The sequence below is a fragment of the Electrona antarctica genome (assembly GCF_951216825.1).
Source record: "Electrona antarctica genome assembly, chromosome: 4".
In the NCBI taxonomy this organism is placed as follows: domain Eukaryota; kingdom Metazoa; phylum Chordata; class Actinopteri; order Myctophiformes; family Myctophidae; genus Electrona; species Electrona antarctica.
In genome coordinates this window covers 11,279,016-11,293,130 of record NC_136809.1, presented here as the reverse complement: position 1 = coordinate 11,293,130, position 14,115 = coordinate 11,279,016, and the positions used below count along the sequence as shown (strand labels likewise).

The following is a 14,115-nucleotide window of genomic DNA, read 5'->3' as shown; positions in this document are numbered from 1 at the left end:
TACAAGCTCACATCATGCCCAGCAGAGAGCTTTGTACTTAAAGTACAATAAAATATATATACTGTATATATAAAATGTTAGGAAACTTTTGAATAATTTAGCTTTTTCTTAACATAAATCTTCTCTTCTGGGGGTCCCTGACACAAAAAAATATATATATATATATATATACTGTATTTATTTATTTTCAGATGGGGGACCACGGCCAAATATATATCCCAAAAGATTGGGAACTATCGAATTAAAGAATACAACAATGCATTAGATTCCATGTTTTGTTTACTGAAATCTCACCGAGATTTGATTTACTTCCACACAGCCAGGACTCACACTACCACAAGAAGGCAGGGTCAAAGTTACAGCTGAAGCAACAGAGACAGACAGACAGACAGACATCATTTTAATGTCCCATAGTTTGCCTTTATACTTCAGAAAGATCCTTCCCAACTTTTTCCACTTTATTTAATTTTCATTTAATTTTTTCATTATGGTTCAGAAAAAATATAGGAAGTCGATATACTGCCCAGCACTCTTCAAATGTAACAATTTCGATGCCACTGGCTTAATGCGAAAACCTCCAGGCTATTACTTAAAAGGCAGACTTAGCATAGCAGGGTGCACCTAGCAATAAGAACCCAGAGGTGGTGAAAGCCAGATGAGCACTCATGTAAACATGGGCCTTCTTTCAACTGGAATCTCGTGGGCTCACTTTAGTAGTAACTCACAATTCAAAGCACTGAAATGCGTGTGTTAGTTTGTGACAAGGGATGCACGATATATGGGTCACCATATCGGATAATATCGGCCGATAATTGTTTAAAAATGGTATCAAGACAAGATATAAAAATCATTCCCGATATGTCACGCCGATATGACGACATGAATCAGGTGCCAACCACATGGATGGAAAAACAGCGAGTGTTAACCTACCGAGACAGGAGATGATGTCTGCACTGTGGAGTTATTTCAGTCTGTTGAAGGGACAACTAATTTGTCATTGGCAATGACTGTTCAGCTCCAGTCATGGGAGGAGGGAGCAAGATATACATTACAACTGTACTGTATAATAACTTAATAAGTCACCTGAAATCTGACAAGAGTGCTAGATTTAGGAGGGACTCAATGAACAAGCACAGGCATATTGAGATCATATCTTAGATAACACACTTCTATATCGCAGCTCATTTAAATCTGGCCTATGGGAACAAAGTGTAGGGTTCAGTATAGGTCTAATAAATCAGCTTTCAACAAAGCAATGTTTCCTTTTTAGAAATCTGCATCTGCACCCAGGAAGGAACATGGTGGACATCTCCACCAGGCTGGGTGGCCTACCCAGGACTGTGTAAGTCAGTCATGGGTTGGAGCTCCCGAGGAAGCCACAGGGTTTAATAGCGTTTCTATGACATACGGTTGAGCATGTGTGGCATGTACTATTGTACTATGGGAAGTGAACGCGCTCTTGGATGTGCACACTAGAGAACGTGAAATTCCAATATGGGGTTGACTGGATGTCGCATCCATAATATAACTGTATGGTGTTTTTTGGTAAGTAATAAATAGGCCTCGCACTCATTTTGGAAGCCAATATCATCAAACAGTATAGAATATCAAAAAGGTGTTTGATGCTCATTGACTCCAGAGATCACGTGTACTCAATTTGGTGAAAATTGGTAAAAACGTGAAATCAATGTTGGGCTCTGCATTGTGTAGAGCAGCAATTCAAATTTGGGGTCAATCTAGACTCGCGTGGTCAGACTGTTGCCTCTCGCAATTTTCAAATGCTTCCGTCATACACGAAGCAACGGAAGCTCTATCATGAGTAAGCGATAAAGCGGAGCCTTCTCCCCACCCACTTCCATTTCGTCTTTACAGTCGCGCAAATTTATCCTAATATAAATAATAATAATCTAAGAATATATAGCTTGCTGAAATGGAAATAAAAAAATAAGATATTTTAAAATATATCTTCGTGAACGGAAATGGCAGCTTCCTTACAGTCTAACAGTGTCCAGTATAAAAGGTGAACTGGAAAACGGTATTGCAATATCACTATCAATATCGGTCGGTATGACCATGGAAACTATTGGCCAAAATTGCAATATCGTGCATCCCCATTTATGACTGCAACATAACTTGATACTGCAAGAGCATTGTTTGGGGTCTATGACCTATAGTTCAGAACATGACCGATAGTAAAAAAAAAAAAAGACAATATTCGTAAAAACATTTCAAATATTTTTCCAACTTTTGAAAAACCTTAAAAATCTAGAACATTTATGTTCCTTGTCTCAAAAAAACAAAAACAAAAAAAACAAAACAAAAAACTTAGTTGCACTCCTTGGTGCACTCCTCGGGCCAACACGTGCTTGCGAACGCTTCCTCGCACAGTCCAGCTGCAACGTTCTTTTACAATCACATGGTGGTGCGTCCGTATGACATCACAAAAGTAACGTGTGTTTTCATCCCTCATGCTGATGGTTCTGCGGCCGTGCAGAACATTCACCCCGCCTTCCCGACGCGTTGCCATCGTCTCCCGGGGTGGGGGGGTTGCCAAGTAGGATGACCACCACGAGCCCATCCCACAGTAACTGGTCGTGTCCGGTTGGTGGTCGGGTGAAATTGTAGTGGTGGTAGAGGGGTATTCTCTCCAGTCTGCTATGGCCTTTTCCTGTACCACAGTCATATCACAGCCCAATGCCCTGGTGGTTCAGTCGGTAATAAATAGCAATAAATACTCAAAGCAGGGCTTCAAGGGGTTCATAGGGGATGGATGCACCAGGAGGACGGGTCCCCCCCTCCCGCCCGCCGCCCCACAAAAACAAATGAGTTTGTCTGATCCCTGAACCAGGCTCCATTGGCAGGATGGATGTTGGGTTTGCCCCCCGTCCTCGACCTCGTCCTCGTCCCCGTCCCGTCAGTCGATGCGGTTGCCACAGATGGTGAAGCGGTCGATCTCCAGCAGGTCTTTCTTGGGCGTTCGGGGCTTGAGTCCGGCGTCTCCCTCCAGGCCTGTGTCGCGGTTCAGGATCATCTTTTCGTCTTCGTCGTCGCCGTCGGGCGTGGTCAGGAAGGCAGAGTCGCTCTTGGGCAGCGTGGGGGGCGCTGGGTGGTGGTGGCTGCTCTCTGGCGGCTGGTCGGGCTGCGAGCTGACGGACGCAGACGCCGATGACGCCGACGGCCCTCCTCTCTCTGCCACGGGATCTGTTGTTTGAGACGGGGCGAAAGGAGGTTATGTCCCTTTAAACAACTGCCATTGACGAGCAAACTCGTCATTTAAACAACTGCCATTGACGAGCAAACTCGTCATTTAAGGGTTTATATATAGAGTATATATATATTAATAGAGACGGCACCCGGAGGAAACCCTGAAGCGAAATGGACATAGTGGCCGAATTTGTCATTGCAGCTCGAACCAGCACTGGTCCGTTGACTATCATTGCGCACGTTCATGTTCTTGGGGCATGACACGTGAGCGCTATGTTTCATACGTGAACGCGCTGTGCCGTTGACTATCATTGCGCCATTTGCGCGTTCACGATTTGGCCCAATCCATCGCAGAATGCACTCTGTTCCTACCCGGAAGGAGGAGTGAAATCGCCTCATGCGCTTTTGAGCAACTTAATGCAATTATGCAACATATGAATGCCTGTGTTAAGACCCTTATGGTTGGCCCAGGCCGGCCTAGCAGTAAGGGCACCTAGGCTGCTAATCCTAAGCCTGACAGCGCGTTGCAGGTTCAACTCCCGATCCCGGCGACCGTTGCTGCGTGTCACTCCCCCATTTCCTGTCAGCTTACTGTACACTATCAAATAAAGGCAGAAAAAGCCCCAGTATACTCCGTTTCTGTCAAAGCATAATTCCCCAGTGTGTGTGTGTGTGTTTGGGCCGCTGTGCTCTGGAGTTGTGTTTACCTTGTAGTGTAACAGTGTGTGTGTGTTTGGGGCGCTGTGCTCTGGAGTTGTGTTTACCTTGTAGTGTAACAGTGTGTGTGTGTTTGGGGCGCTGTGCTCTGGAGTTGTGTTTACCTTGTAGTGTAACAGTGTGTGTGTGTGTTTGGGGCGCTGTGCTCTGGAGTTGTGTTTACCTTGTAGTGTAACAGTGTGTGTGTGTGTTTGGGGCGCTGTGCTCTGGAGTTGTGTTACCTTGTAGTGTAACAGTGTGTGTGTGTGTTTGGGGCGCTGTGCTCTGGAGTTGTGTTACCTTGTAGTGTAACAGTGTGTGTGTGTTTGGGGCGCTGTGCTCTGGAGTTGTGTTTACCTTGTAGTGTAACAGTGTGTGTGTGTTTGGGCCGCTGTGCTCTGGAGTTGTGTTTACCTTGTAGTGTAACAGTGTGTGTGTGTTTGGGGGTGCTGTGCTCTGGAGTTGTGTTTACCTTGTAGTGTAACAGTGTGTGTGTGCTTGGGGCGCTGTGCTCTGGAGTTGGCACGGCTGGAGGCGACAGAAGGAGGAGGATCAAACAGCTTCTCCTCCATGTTGGCCTCCTTCACGAACATGCACGACGTCCCCAACAGAATGATGCTGTTCAGCACCTTCAGAGTCATCATCCTACACGCGCGCACACGCGCACACGCACACGCACGCACACGCACACACACACACACACACACACACACACACACACACACACACACACACACACACACACACTCTTAGCCCACAACGCATCCCAACCCAATGTGTTGTGAGCTTGTAGATCGGTTCTTTGCACCACTCAGTTCACACAGGTGTGATTTTTTTTAATATGTAATTTGGATGACCCTAAGGAATCAAGGATCATAAAAAAACTTGAACGATTACTTGTGCAATTTCTTTTGGGTCGGGCCCATTTTTAGCTTAGATTGACTGACCTGTACTACTGGGACAGGTGTGCACGAGACTGACCTGTACTACTGGGACAGGTGTGCACTGGGACTGACCTGTACTACTGGGACAGGTGTGCACTGGGACTGACCTGTACTACTGGGACAGGTGTGCACTGGGACTGACCTGTACTACTGGGACAGGTGTGCACTGGGACTGACCTGTACTACTGGGACAGGTGTGCACTGGGACTGACCTGTACTACTGGGACAGGTGTGCACTGGGACTGACCTGTACTACTGGGACAGGTGTGCACTGGGACTGACCTGTACTACTGGGACAGGTGTGCACTGGGACTGACCTGTACTACTGGGACAGGTGTGCACTGGGACTGACCTGTACTACTGGGACAGGTGCGCATGAGACTGACCTGTACTACTGGGACAGGTGCGCATGAGACTGACCTGTACTACTGGGACAGGTGCGCATGAGACTGACCTGTACTACTGGGACAGGTGCGCATGAGACTGACCTGTACTACTGGGACAGGTGCACATGAGACTGACCTGTACTACTGGGACAGGTGCGCATGAGACTGACCTGTACTACTGGGACAGGTGCGTATGAGACTGACCTGTACTACTGGGACAGGTGCGCATGAGACTGACCTGTACTACTGGGACAGGTGCACATGAGACTGACCTGTACTACTGGGACAGGTGCACATGAGACTGACCTGTACTACTGGGACAGGTGCACATGAGACTGACCTGTACTACTGGGACAGGTGCGCATGACCTGTACTTGAAATAGAATCCTTTTTTTTGCTGTAAGTGAAGACCTGAAGTGTGCAGGATGTATCTTTTTTTCACGCTAAATATCTTAAACAGAATTAGTCCGTCTTCAAGTTCACAAAGATAGGCTATTTTCACCTAATGTTTGCCTCAGAATAGAGACGCTAGGGTGTATGTGGTTAAAGGAGAATTCCATGCTAGAAGGCTTTCTTACCTTTATTTGTAGTTGTTACGTCCCCACCAAAGAGGTCCAGGTGTTATTATTGGCTATTTCCCCTACCATAAGCCCTCAATGAATTGCATTGAATTGAATGGGGCTATGGGGTGTTGTGCTAATTCACTTATTTCCATCGCTCAAAAATCTATTTTTATTGTATATATCCTCTCTTCATGATGTAAATAGTATCCCAAGCGGCACACTTTACTACTTATTTCTATGGAAATAAGCGAATTAGCACAAAAACGGTAGGGGAAATAGCCAACAGGGCCGGATTTAGCCAGCCCCACTCAGGTGGGCAGACAGAATTGTAAGGGGGGCGACCACGGACGCGCCGCAAAGCGGCGCGGCCAAAAACATTTTGGGGGTTCAAACCCCACAGTACCCCTGAAATGCATAGAAAACTGCTTTTTTTTGGCACAGCCAATAAAACAATTGGGGGTTCAAACCCCACAGTACCCCTGAAATGCATAGAAAACTGCTTTTTTTTATACTGTGCCAATAACATTTGGGGTTCAAAGTAAACCCACAGTACCCCTGAAATGCATAGAAAACTGCTTTTTTTTGCACAGTTATACTGTGCTATAAAATTCCTGATATAATATCAGGAATTTCATAATATTATTATTATTATTATTACCTGTGCTTGATGCTGGTCCTGCTGCCACTTCTGCCTCCTCCTCCCCATCTGTCACTCTCTGTCATGCAACTGTATGGTCTTGGTTGTTTTTCTAACTTTGTCTTTAATGACATTATCTTCTTCAACTCTTTCCTTTCTCTTAAAGAGCTGAGCTAATGTTGGTTGCGTTGCCATTTTGCTTATATATATTTTTAGCATTCTTCTGCTGACTTTTTAGTTTACTTCTCAAAACAGTTGCCACCATAGAGTATATAAAAGGAGGTTGCCACCGGCATTTCATTATTAGTTTCCTGTTTTGTTTTTTTTGTTTTTTATGAACCAATCAGAACTAAGTATTGCGTTGTGCCAGTCTGTTTGTGGGGGGGGGAATGAACAGCAGCAGCAGCGATAGCCTCTGTGTTAGCAACAGTGCTAACAGATGGGCTAGGGACTGCACTCACTGCAGAGGCAACAGCAGCGATAGCCTCTGTGTTAGCAACAGTGCTAACAGATGTGCTAGGGACTGCACTCACTGCAGAGGCAGAAGCAGCACTAGGCTTGCTTTTGCTTATAGGCTTAAAGAAAGGATGCATGTCGCTCTCTTTCTTGCTACCAACAGAGTGAGCAGACGGGAGCACACAGAGAGAGTGATTGTGTGAGATAAAGTTTATTTAGAAAATAATCACTGAAACGTATTTTCTCATTGTCTGTGTTTGAGCATGTAGAACTCCTGATTCGTGGATCTGTTGCTGGAGGCGTGGTTATGTGTAGGGGGTTTTCGACGCAGCTCATTCTCCTCAGTGTGTGCCCTGTGTTGTGTTCTGAACACTTCTCTGTTGTGCTAATTTTGCTAGACGTCGGGTCCCTCCGCCTCGCTACCGAGACACAACTTTTGCGGTATGCGTTCATTGTTGGGTCTAAAAATGCTGCGCAGTGCCCACCCAATCAGAAACGGTACAGATATTTCATGATATTTTTTATAGGCAAAAAAATAAAGGATCCCCATAACTTTTGATTGGGTGGGCAGGACGCACGTTTGGGTGGGCTGTGCCCACCCCTGCCCCCCCCTAGAACCGGCCCTGATAGCCAATAATGCACTTTTAACACCTGGACCTCTTTGGTGGGTAAAAATAAAGGTAAGAAAGAAAGCCTTCTAGCATGGAATTCTCCTTTAAACGAGAGCGAAGGAGATAGAGGTGTGATGCTTACCCGAGGTAGAAGAGCAGAACACACATGAAGGACAGAGAGCCCTGGATCTTCACTGAGCTGTTCACCACTCTGATCAACTGGAAGCACACAACCACATCAATACATTACAGTACGTCATCAGCGGTTCACAAAGTGGGCTCCGGGTACCCCAATTAAACCATTTAGACCGGAGGACGATTCGGGGGTCTACAAATGCCTTCTAAATCCTGATAGTTTTCTGAAAAACCCTATGTTTCTATGTCAGTGGTTCTCAAGGTTTTTCATGTCAAGCACCCCAAAAATGATATGCCGACCCCCGTCTGAAAATATTTTGTTCTAGGGACCCCCAGAAGCAAAGACTTGAGTTAAAAAAACGTGCGCTCTGAAATATATATTCAAAGATTTGCGCTAGATTTTCACGATTTAAAAAAAATAGCAGATCTACAAGCTCGTAGCGCGGCACTCGATCTTCTATTTTTCAATAGCTAAAGTATAACATAATCCTTAAAACACCAAAAGGGGTTCCCGTCCAGAATGGGTTAAAATAGGATCAAAACCAGATTAACCACTTTATACGTACATAGGACTACATCTGCTATTTGAAAATAGCCGATCTACTATTAAGAAAAAACACGACACAAATCTTGTAAAGGGGGGGTTCCCTGGGGCAATATATTTTCAGACGTGGGTCCGAATACAGTGGGGGTCCTTGACATGACAAGTTTGAGAACTACCGATCGACATGATAAATACACACAGCATGTTATGGGACTATATGGTTTGTCTACATTCCACATACAGTTGGAGGCCATCGATATTGTCCTTTTCTTTTTGCTGAGGTTTGCGTGATCTGCGCAAAAGGACAGTTAACCCATTTTGGGCGGGAACCCTTTTGGTGTTTTAAACATGTTATAATTATTTATTGAAAAATAGCAGATCTACAAGCTCATAGCGCGCCACTGAGTGGCGCGCTACGAGCTTGTAGGTCTGCTATTTTTGAAAAATCGTGAAAATATTTATTTCAGAAAACTGGAGGATTTAGAAGGATTTAAAAAAAAATTGAGGTCAGGCCTAAATGGGTCAAATGATAAGGGACAATATCGGTGGCACCCAACTGTAAACTGAGACATTTAGGTGAGCGACGGTGGGGTGGGTGGGTGGGTGCCCATGACGTTTGTGTGACTGCATTTCTGTCCTGAGTGTGTTGTGACAACGTGATACCAACCAGCAGAGCCAGAGGAAGAGGAATGAAGCCCATTCTTCTGGACACTGAGTCACTGTAGTCTGTGTACGCCTGGACAGAAAAGAACAGCATTAGTCATTAGTCACAACTCAACACAGTCAGCAACAGAGGTTCACACAAGGAAGATGTTTCTGCAAGACAACGCAACATTAGGGCCATGTCTTTGTCTATATAGAAGTGTCTATTCGTACGTCTCTAAATGTTTTGATGAATTGACCAAGGTGGACCCTCTTGTAAACAAGTGTAATGCTTTATTGGGTCGTCCACTCACAGTTAACTTTAGTTAACAACTGTATTGAGTTGTGCTTAAAATGTACTGTAATTCTGTGTTAATAAATAACCACACAGTATAATTGCAATAGTCTATAAATATATTAACCACTTTCAACTTGGCAACTCAATTTTGGACACATCTTAAAATTGGTTAAACAAAGCCTATCTACAACCTCAGACAACACATCCTGAAAGCTTTTTAAGTAGGAAATAGGGCTTACTGTACAGTATATGGTCCAACTTTCAATTTGTCGTTAGTAAGTACAAATAAACATTTACAGTGTGATAACGTGTTATATTTTACACAGACATCAATGCAGGTGTTGCCTTGAGATTTTAACTTGCCCTTTGGTGTGCCTCTTGGGGCAGGGAAACTTTGAAGAACACTAATATAACAGGCACTTAGTGTGGATTCAACTCACATTTTTCTGCCGGCTGCTGACCAGGTCGAAGGCGAGGCTGGCTCGGTACTCTCCGTACACCTGGGGGACAAGACATAGACAGCGTATGGTAATGAGACAATGACGTCAGAAGATTTGATTAGTATCAGGTCCAAACAGCTGCTGGTGAGCTGACAGTTCAGGGAAAGAGGTTGAAAAGTGAGCGGAGACACAGGTTAAAGGACAATTCCATACTAAAAGGCTTTCTTACCTTTCTTTGTAGTTGTTACGTCCCCACCAAAGAGGTCCAGGTGTTATTTTGTGCAAAAGCTCCTTATTGGCTATTTCCCCTACCATAAGCCCTAAATTAATTGCATTGGATGGGGCTATGGGGTGTTGTGCTAATTCGCTTATTTCCATCGCATTTCTTTTTTGTATATATATCCTCTCTTCATAATGTAAATAATATCCCAAGCGGCACACTTTACTACTTATTTTGATGGAAATAAGCGAATTAGCACAACACCCCATAGCCCCATTCAATTCAATGCAATTCATTGAGGGCTTATGGTAGGGGAAATAGCCAATAAGGAGTTTTTGCACAAAAAAAACACCTGGACCTCTTTGGTGGGCAAGTAACAACTACAAAGAAAAGGTAAGAAAGGTAAGAAAGCCTTCTAGCATGGAATTCTCCTTTAAAGAGAAGAGAGCGAGAGAGAGCGAGATAGAGAGCGAGAGAGCGAGAGAGCGAGAGAGAGAGAGAGAGAGAGAGAGAGAGAGAGAGAGAGAGCGAGAGAGAGATAGAGAGAGAGAGAGAGAGAGATTTCGTTTTATTAGCACAATGTACGTATAAAAATTAACCACATAAGACATTTATAAGAATAATTTCCTTGATGGAAAAGAAAATAGGCATAAAAAGTAAGAATAATAATAACAGCAAGAATAAATCAAAAGCATTCAAGGTAAAAACACAAAACCTGCATAGAAATGAAACAAATAATAATAATAATAGTGTGTGCATGATGTGTGTGTGTATTAAGTACTTGGAGGTAAGAAAGAGACAGAGAGGTGGTTTTCGATTGAGTTTGACACACTGGGGATAAAGGGGTTAATCTCTTTGTGCAGGAGTTGGCTTTCATTACGTAACCATAGTTACAGCCAGCCTGCACACCACCACCCAAAGTTGGACAAATTAAAGAAGAGGGTGCAGGTGGGAGGGTGAGGTAGAGGAGGACTTAACTGGCTTTTTATTGAACCACTTAAACCCCAGAGCCATCGAATAGAAGAGTTGCTACATTGAGGGGGCAGAAAACAGCCCGGTCACGTGGTTCATGTACTCGCGCGAGCCCATAGACTCCAATGCATTTCCTTAAACTTCCGGTTGTTCCCATTTGAAGCCTTCAAATAGGGACAAACCAATAGAAGTCTATGTACAGTAGAAGAGCCGCCATTGGACTGGCCCCATGAAGTGAACGGAATTTGCATAACTCTGTCTTACTCTATGGCTCTGTTAAACCCTAGATACTTGTGACTTACTGTCCCCTAGGGCTCTATACCAGGTCCTCTAACATCTATTATCGCCAAATGTTCATCCCCACAGAATAAGATCCAAGTGGTTTTAAAGGATGGTTTAAAAAGAATGATAGCTTTGGTTAAAACAAAAAAGGTTTAAAAGTGAAAGTTCTAATAGTAATGCGTAAGTGTGTGCGTGGCCATAGCTGACTGGTTAGTGAGCCCTCGTGCGGAACAAAGAGGCCGTGGGTGTTACAGGTACGACTGCGGGCCAGGCCAACAATGTGTCCATGTGTGTCCCTGAGCAACACTCTTAACCCCTAATTGCTCCCAGAGCGGCTCACTGCTCCTAGTTATACGATGTATAAATGCAGGACAAATGTAACGTACTGTATGTGCAAATATACAATGAGGAAAAACAAATTATGTGTAGTGAGGAGAGGTCTAAGAAAGGAGCGAGCTCGCACGTGAAACCGATCAGGAGAGAGAGTGAGATAGAGAGAGGTTGTAGAAGTGCGGGCTGAATGTAGGCCAGTGGAGCAGAAACCAGTACCACAATGCACTGCTTCCTCCTCAATCACACAGGAGTTAAGTTTCCCTGCTTGAATAAACATGACCAGCCAGCACTCGATAAACCACACAGTACACGCACGCACGCCAGGGTTTTTCCTGCGTACAGAAATCCCAGGTGGCTGCCTGGGAGTTTGTGCCCGCTGACCCCTAAAGGAAGGTAAAAGCCCTACAATAAATACAAGAATCTGTTCTGGTGCTCAGCTCATCGAACGTAAATACGAAGAAGACACCATGTGGAAGTCCGTCCGCCGCCTCAGACATATCTGGCGATCTAAGGCATGCAAAAATGAGTCTCTTGGTATTGCTGCTCTCCACCTACAAGGCCCTCAATAATAGTCTTCTATCCCCCAGCCACCTGTCTGACCTCCTTCACCACCACGCCCCCTCCGGCTCCCTCTGGTCTGGTGATGCAAACCTCCTGGTGGTCCCCAAGACAAAGCGCCGAACCTACGGTGCTGCCGTATTGAACTATTTAAAATAGTAAAAAAATGGCAAATAAGTTTAGGGATAAGGTTTAACACGAGGCCTGCCAGGAACATAGACACGTAGAATAGCGTACGGTGCCACACCCGGAAAAGCCGTTTTAACAGCGATGTATTCTTTAATGTAGCCCTAAATGTCATGTTATATTATTACTATGATTATTGATGATGCCTGAGAGAGAGAGAGAGAGAGAGAGAGAGAGAGAGAGAGAGACCCCCGGTTTGATTCCTGGGCTGGGTGGACCATTAAGCTCCCTCACGTTGTTTCCAGAGTCCTGACTAATCTCCACTGTAACTATCAACAAAGGCAGAAAAGCCAGAAAACAAAAACAAAAAAACACGTGTACCGAGGGCCCCTCTATTTTATTCCATTAAATTAAGTGTGTGTACAGAGACGTTTTATCCAGATGAAGGTGGCGTGCACGTCACGCACACATGCAGGTGATCATAATTAAAGTACCACCACTGCCTCGTTTTGAGCCGGGAAAAAGCCCTGGCGCACACACGCACAGAAAATAGACACACAAACATACAGTACATGCACACTGCCCCTAACACTTATAATGTACACACTCCCTCATACCACACACACACACACACACACACACACACACATACACACACACACATACACACCCCCACCCACACCCACCCACACACACACACACCCACGTTTCTTTTGGACATATGAGGTTTCCCACCCCGCCAGAGAACGGGGGTCCAGACTTACGTCAGCGTTGATGTCGTTGAACTTGGTGATGAAGGCGTGCTTGACGACGTCCACAGTGACCTCCGAGGCTATCACCATGACGACGTCAGGGAAGAGCACCCACAGGTGGTCTGGGATCAGAGCAAGCATTAATGACATCATCGCAAATCAAATGACCTCAACACATTATGGCTAGAATAAACTGCACACACACACACACACACACACACACACACCACACACACACACACACAATGCTTACCACTAGCTTTCTTCACAGATTTGTTCATAAAAGGTGTCTACTATAACATATACATTTTTTCCGACCCAACATGTCACATGCTATTTAAAGCATAATGAAATGTTGGGAATTTTGCCTTATATTGGTTGTTAAATGGTACCCCAACTTTCAGCAGCTGTCACAAAGTTTCCCAAGGGAGTTGGGTTGGAACAAATGTATATGTTATAGTAGACACCTTTATGAACACATTTCTGAAGAAAGCTAGTGGTAAGCATTTGTTTTTGCTTGATTATTTATTTCCAAAAACAAGGGCTAAATAATAATGACATTGGATCCACTGGGACACAGGTAGTATTTTTATTTTTCCTGAAAAGTAAAGGTTCTCTTGTCCACTAGTCCCTTCCTAACATTTTAGTGTAGTTTCTATTTCTAGATTAAATTGTCAATATATTTACTAGTCTCAGTCATCATAGCTTTGTTTTCATTTAGTTTTCGTCAGTGGAACAAAGGTAGTCGACGGAACATTTCTCGTCTTAGTATTACGGCCAAGCTACACCAGGCTTTTCTCGCACGTTTACCCTAAACGCACGGCCCGCGCGTGCGTTTTTAAAAATAGGACTGGACCTAAATTCAACGCACGCGTTTAGGGTAAACGCGCGCGGTTTGTGCGCGAAAAGCCTGGTGTAGCGTGGCCGTTAGTCGACAAAATCAACTGTGGGCCCCATGCAGCCCACAGCTTGAGAAGCACTGTGGTGAAGCATTGAGGTGCAGTGCAGTCAGAATGAGGCTGGAGTGTGATGGTTACCTAGTGCAGTCAGAATGAGGCTGGAGTGTGATGATTACCTGGGTTCAGTCAGAATGAGGCTGGAGTGTGATGATTACCTGGGTTCAGTCAGAATGAGGCCGGAGTGTGATGGTTACCTAGTGCAGTCAGAATGAGGCCGGAGTGTGATGTTTACCTAGTGCAGTCAGAATGAGGCTGGAGTGTGATGGTTACCTGGTGCAGTCAGAATGAGGCCGGAGTGTGAGGTTTACCTGGGTTCAGTCAGAATGAGGCTGGAGTGTGATGTTTACCTAGTGCAGT

At 44.8% G+C, this 14,115-nt stretch overlaps 1 protein-coding gene across 1 annotated transcript in view; it reads right to left on the bottom strand.

The window, feature by feature from the left end:
* Positions 1 to 261: 261 nt before the first annotated feature.
* The window catches only part of tapt1b (transmembrane anterior posterior transformation 1b), a 28,049-nt gene continuing 14,195 nt past the window's right edge, over positions 262 to 14,115 (bottom strand). Inside the window, exons 9-14 of the mRNA XM_079498175.1 lie at positions 12,812 to 12,921; positions 9,557 to 9,616; positions 8,844 to 8,912; positions 7,640 to 7,716; positions 4,373 to 4,545; positions 262 to 3,201 (exon numbers count right to left, since the gene is read on the bottom strand). Of these exons, the coding sequence (XP_079354301.1) occupies positions 2,915 to 3,201; positions 4,373 to 4,545; positions 7,640 to 7,716; positions 8,844 to 8,912; positions 9,557 to 9,616; positions 12,812 to 12,921 (776 nt within the window). The 3' untranslated portion in view covers positions 262 to 2,914. The remainder of the gene's footprint in view (positions 3,202 to 4,372; positions 4,546 to 7,639; positions 7,717 to 8,843; positions 8,913 to 9,556; positions 9,617 to 12,811; positions 12,922 to 14,115) is intronic.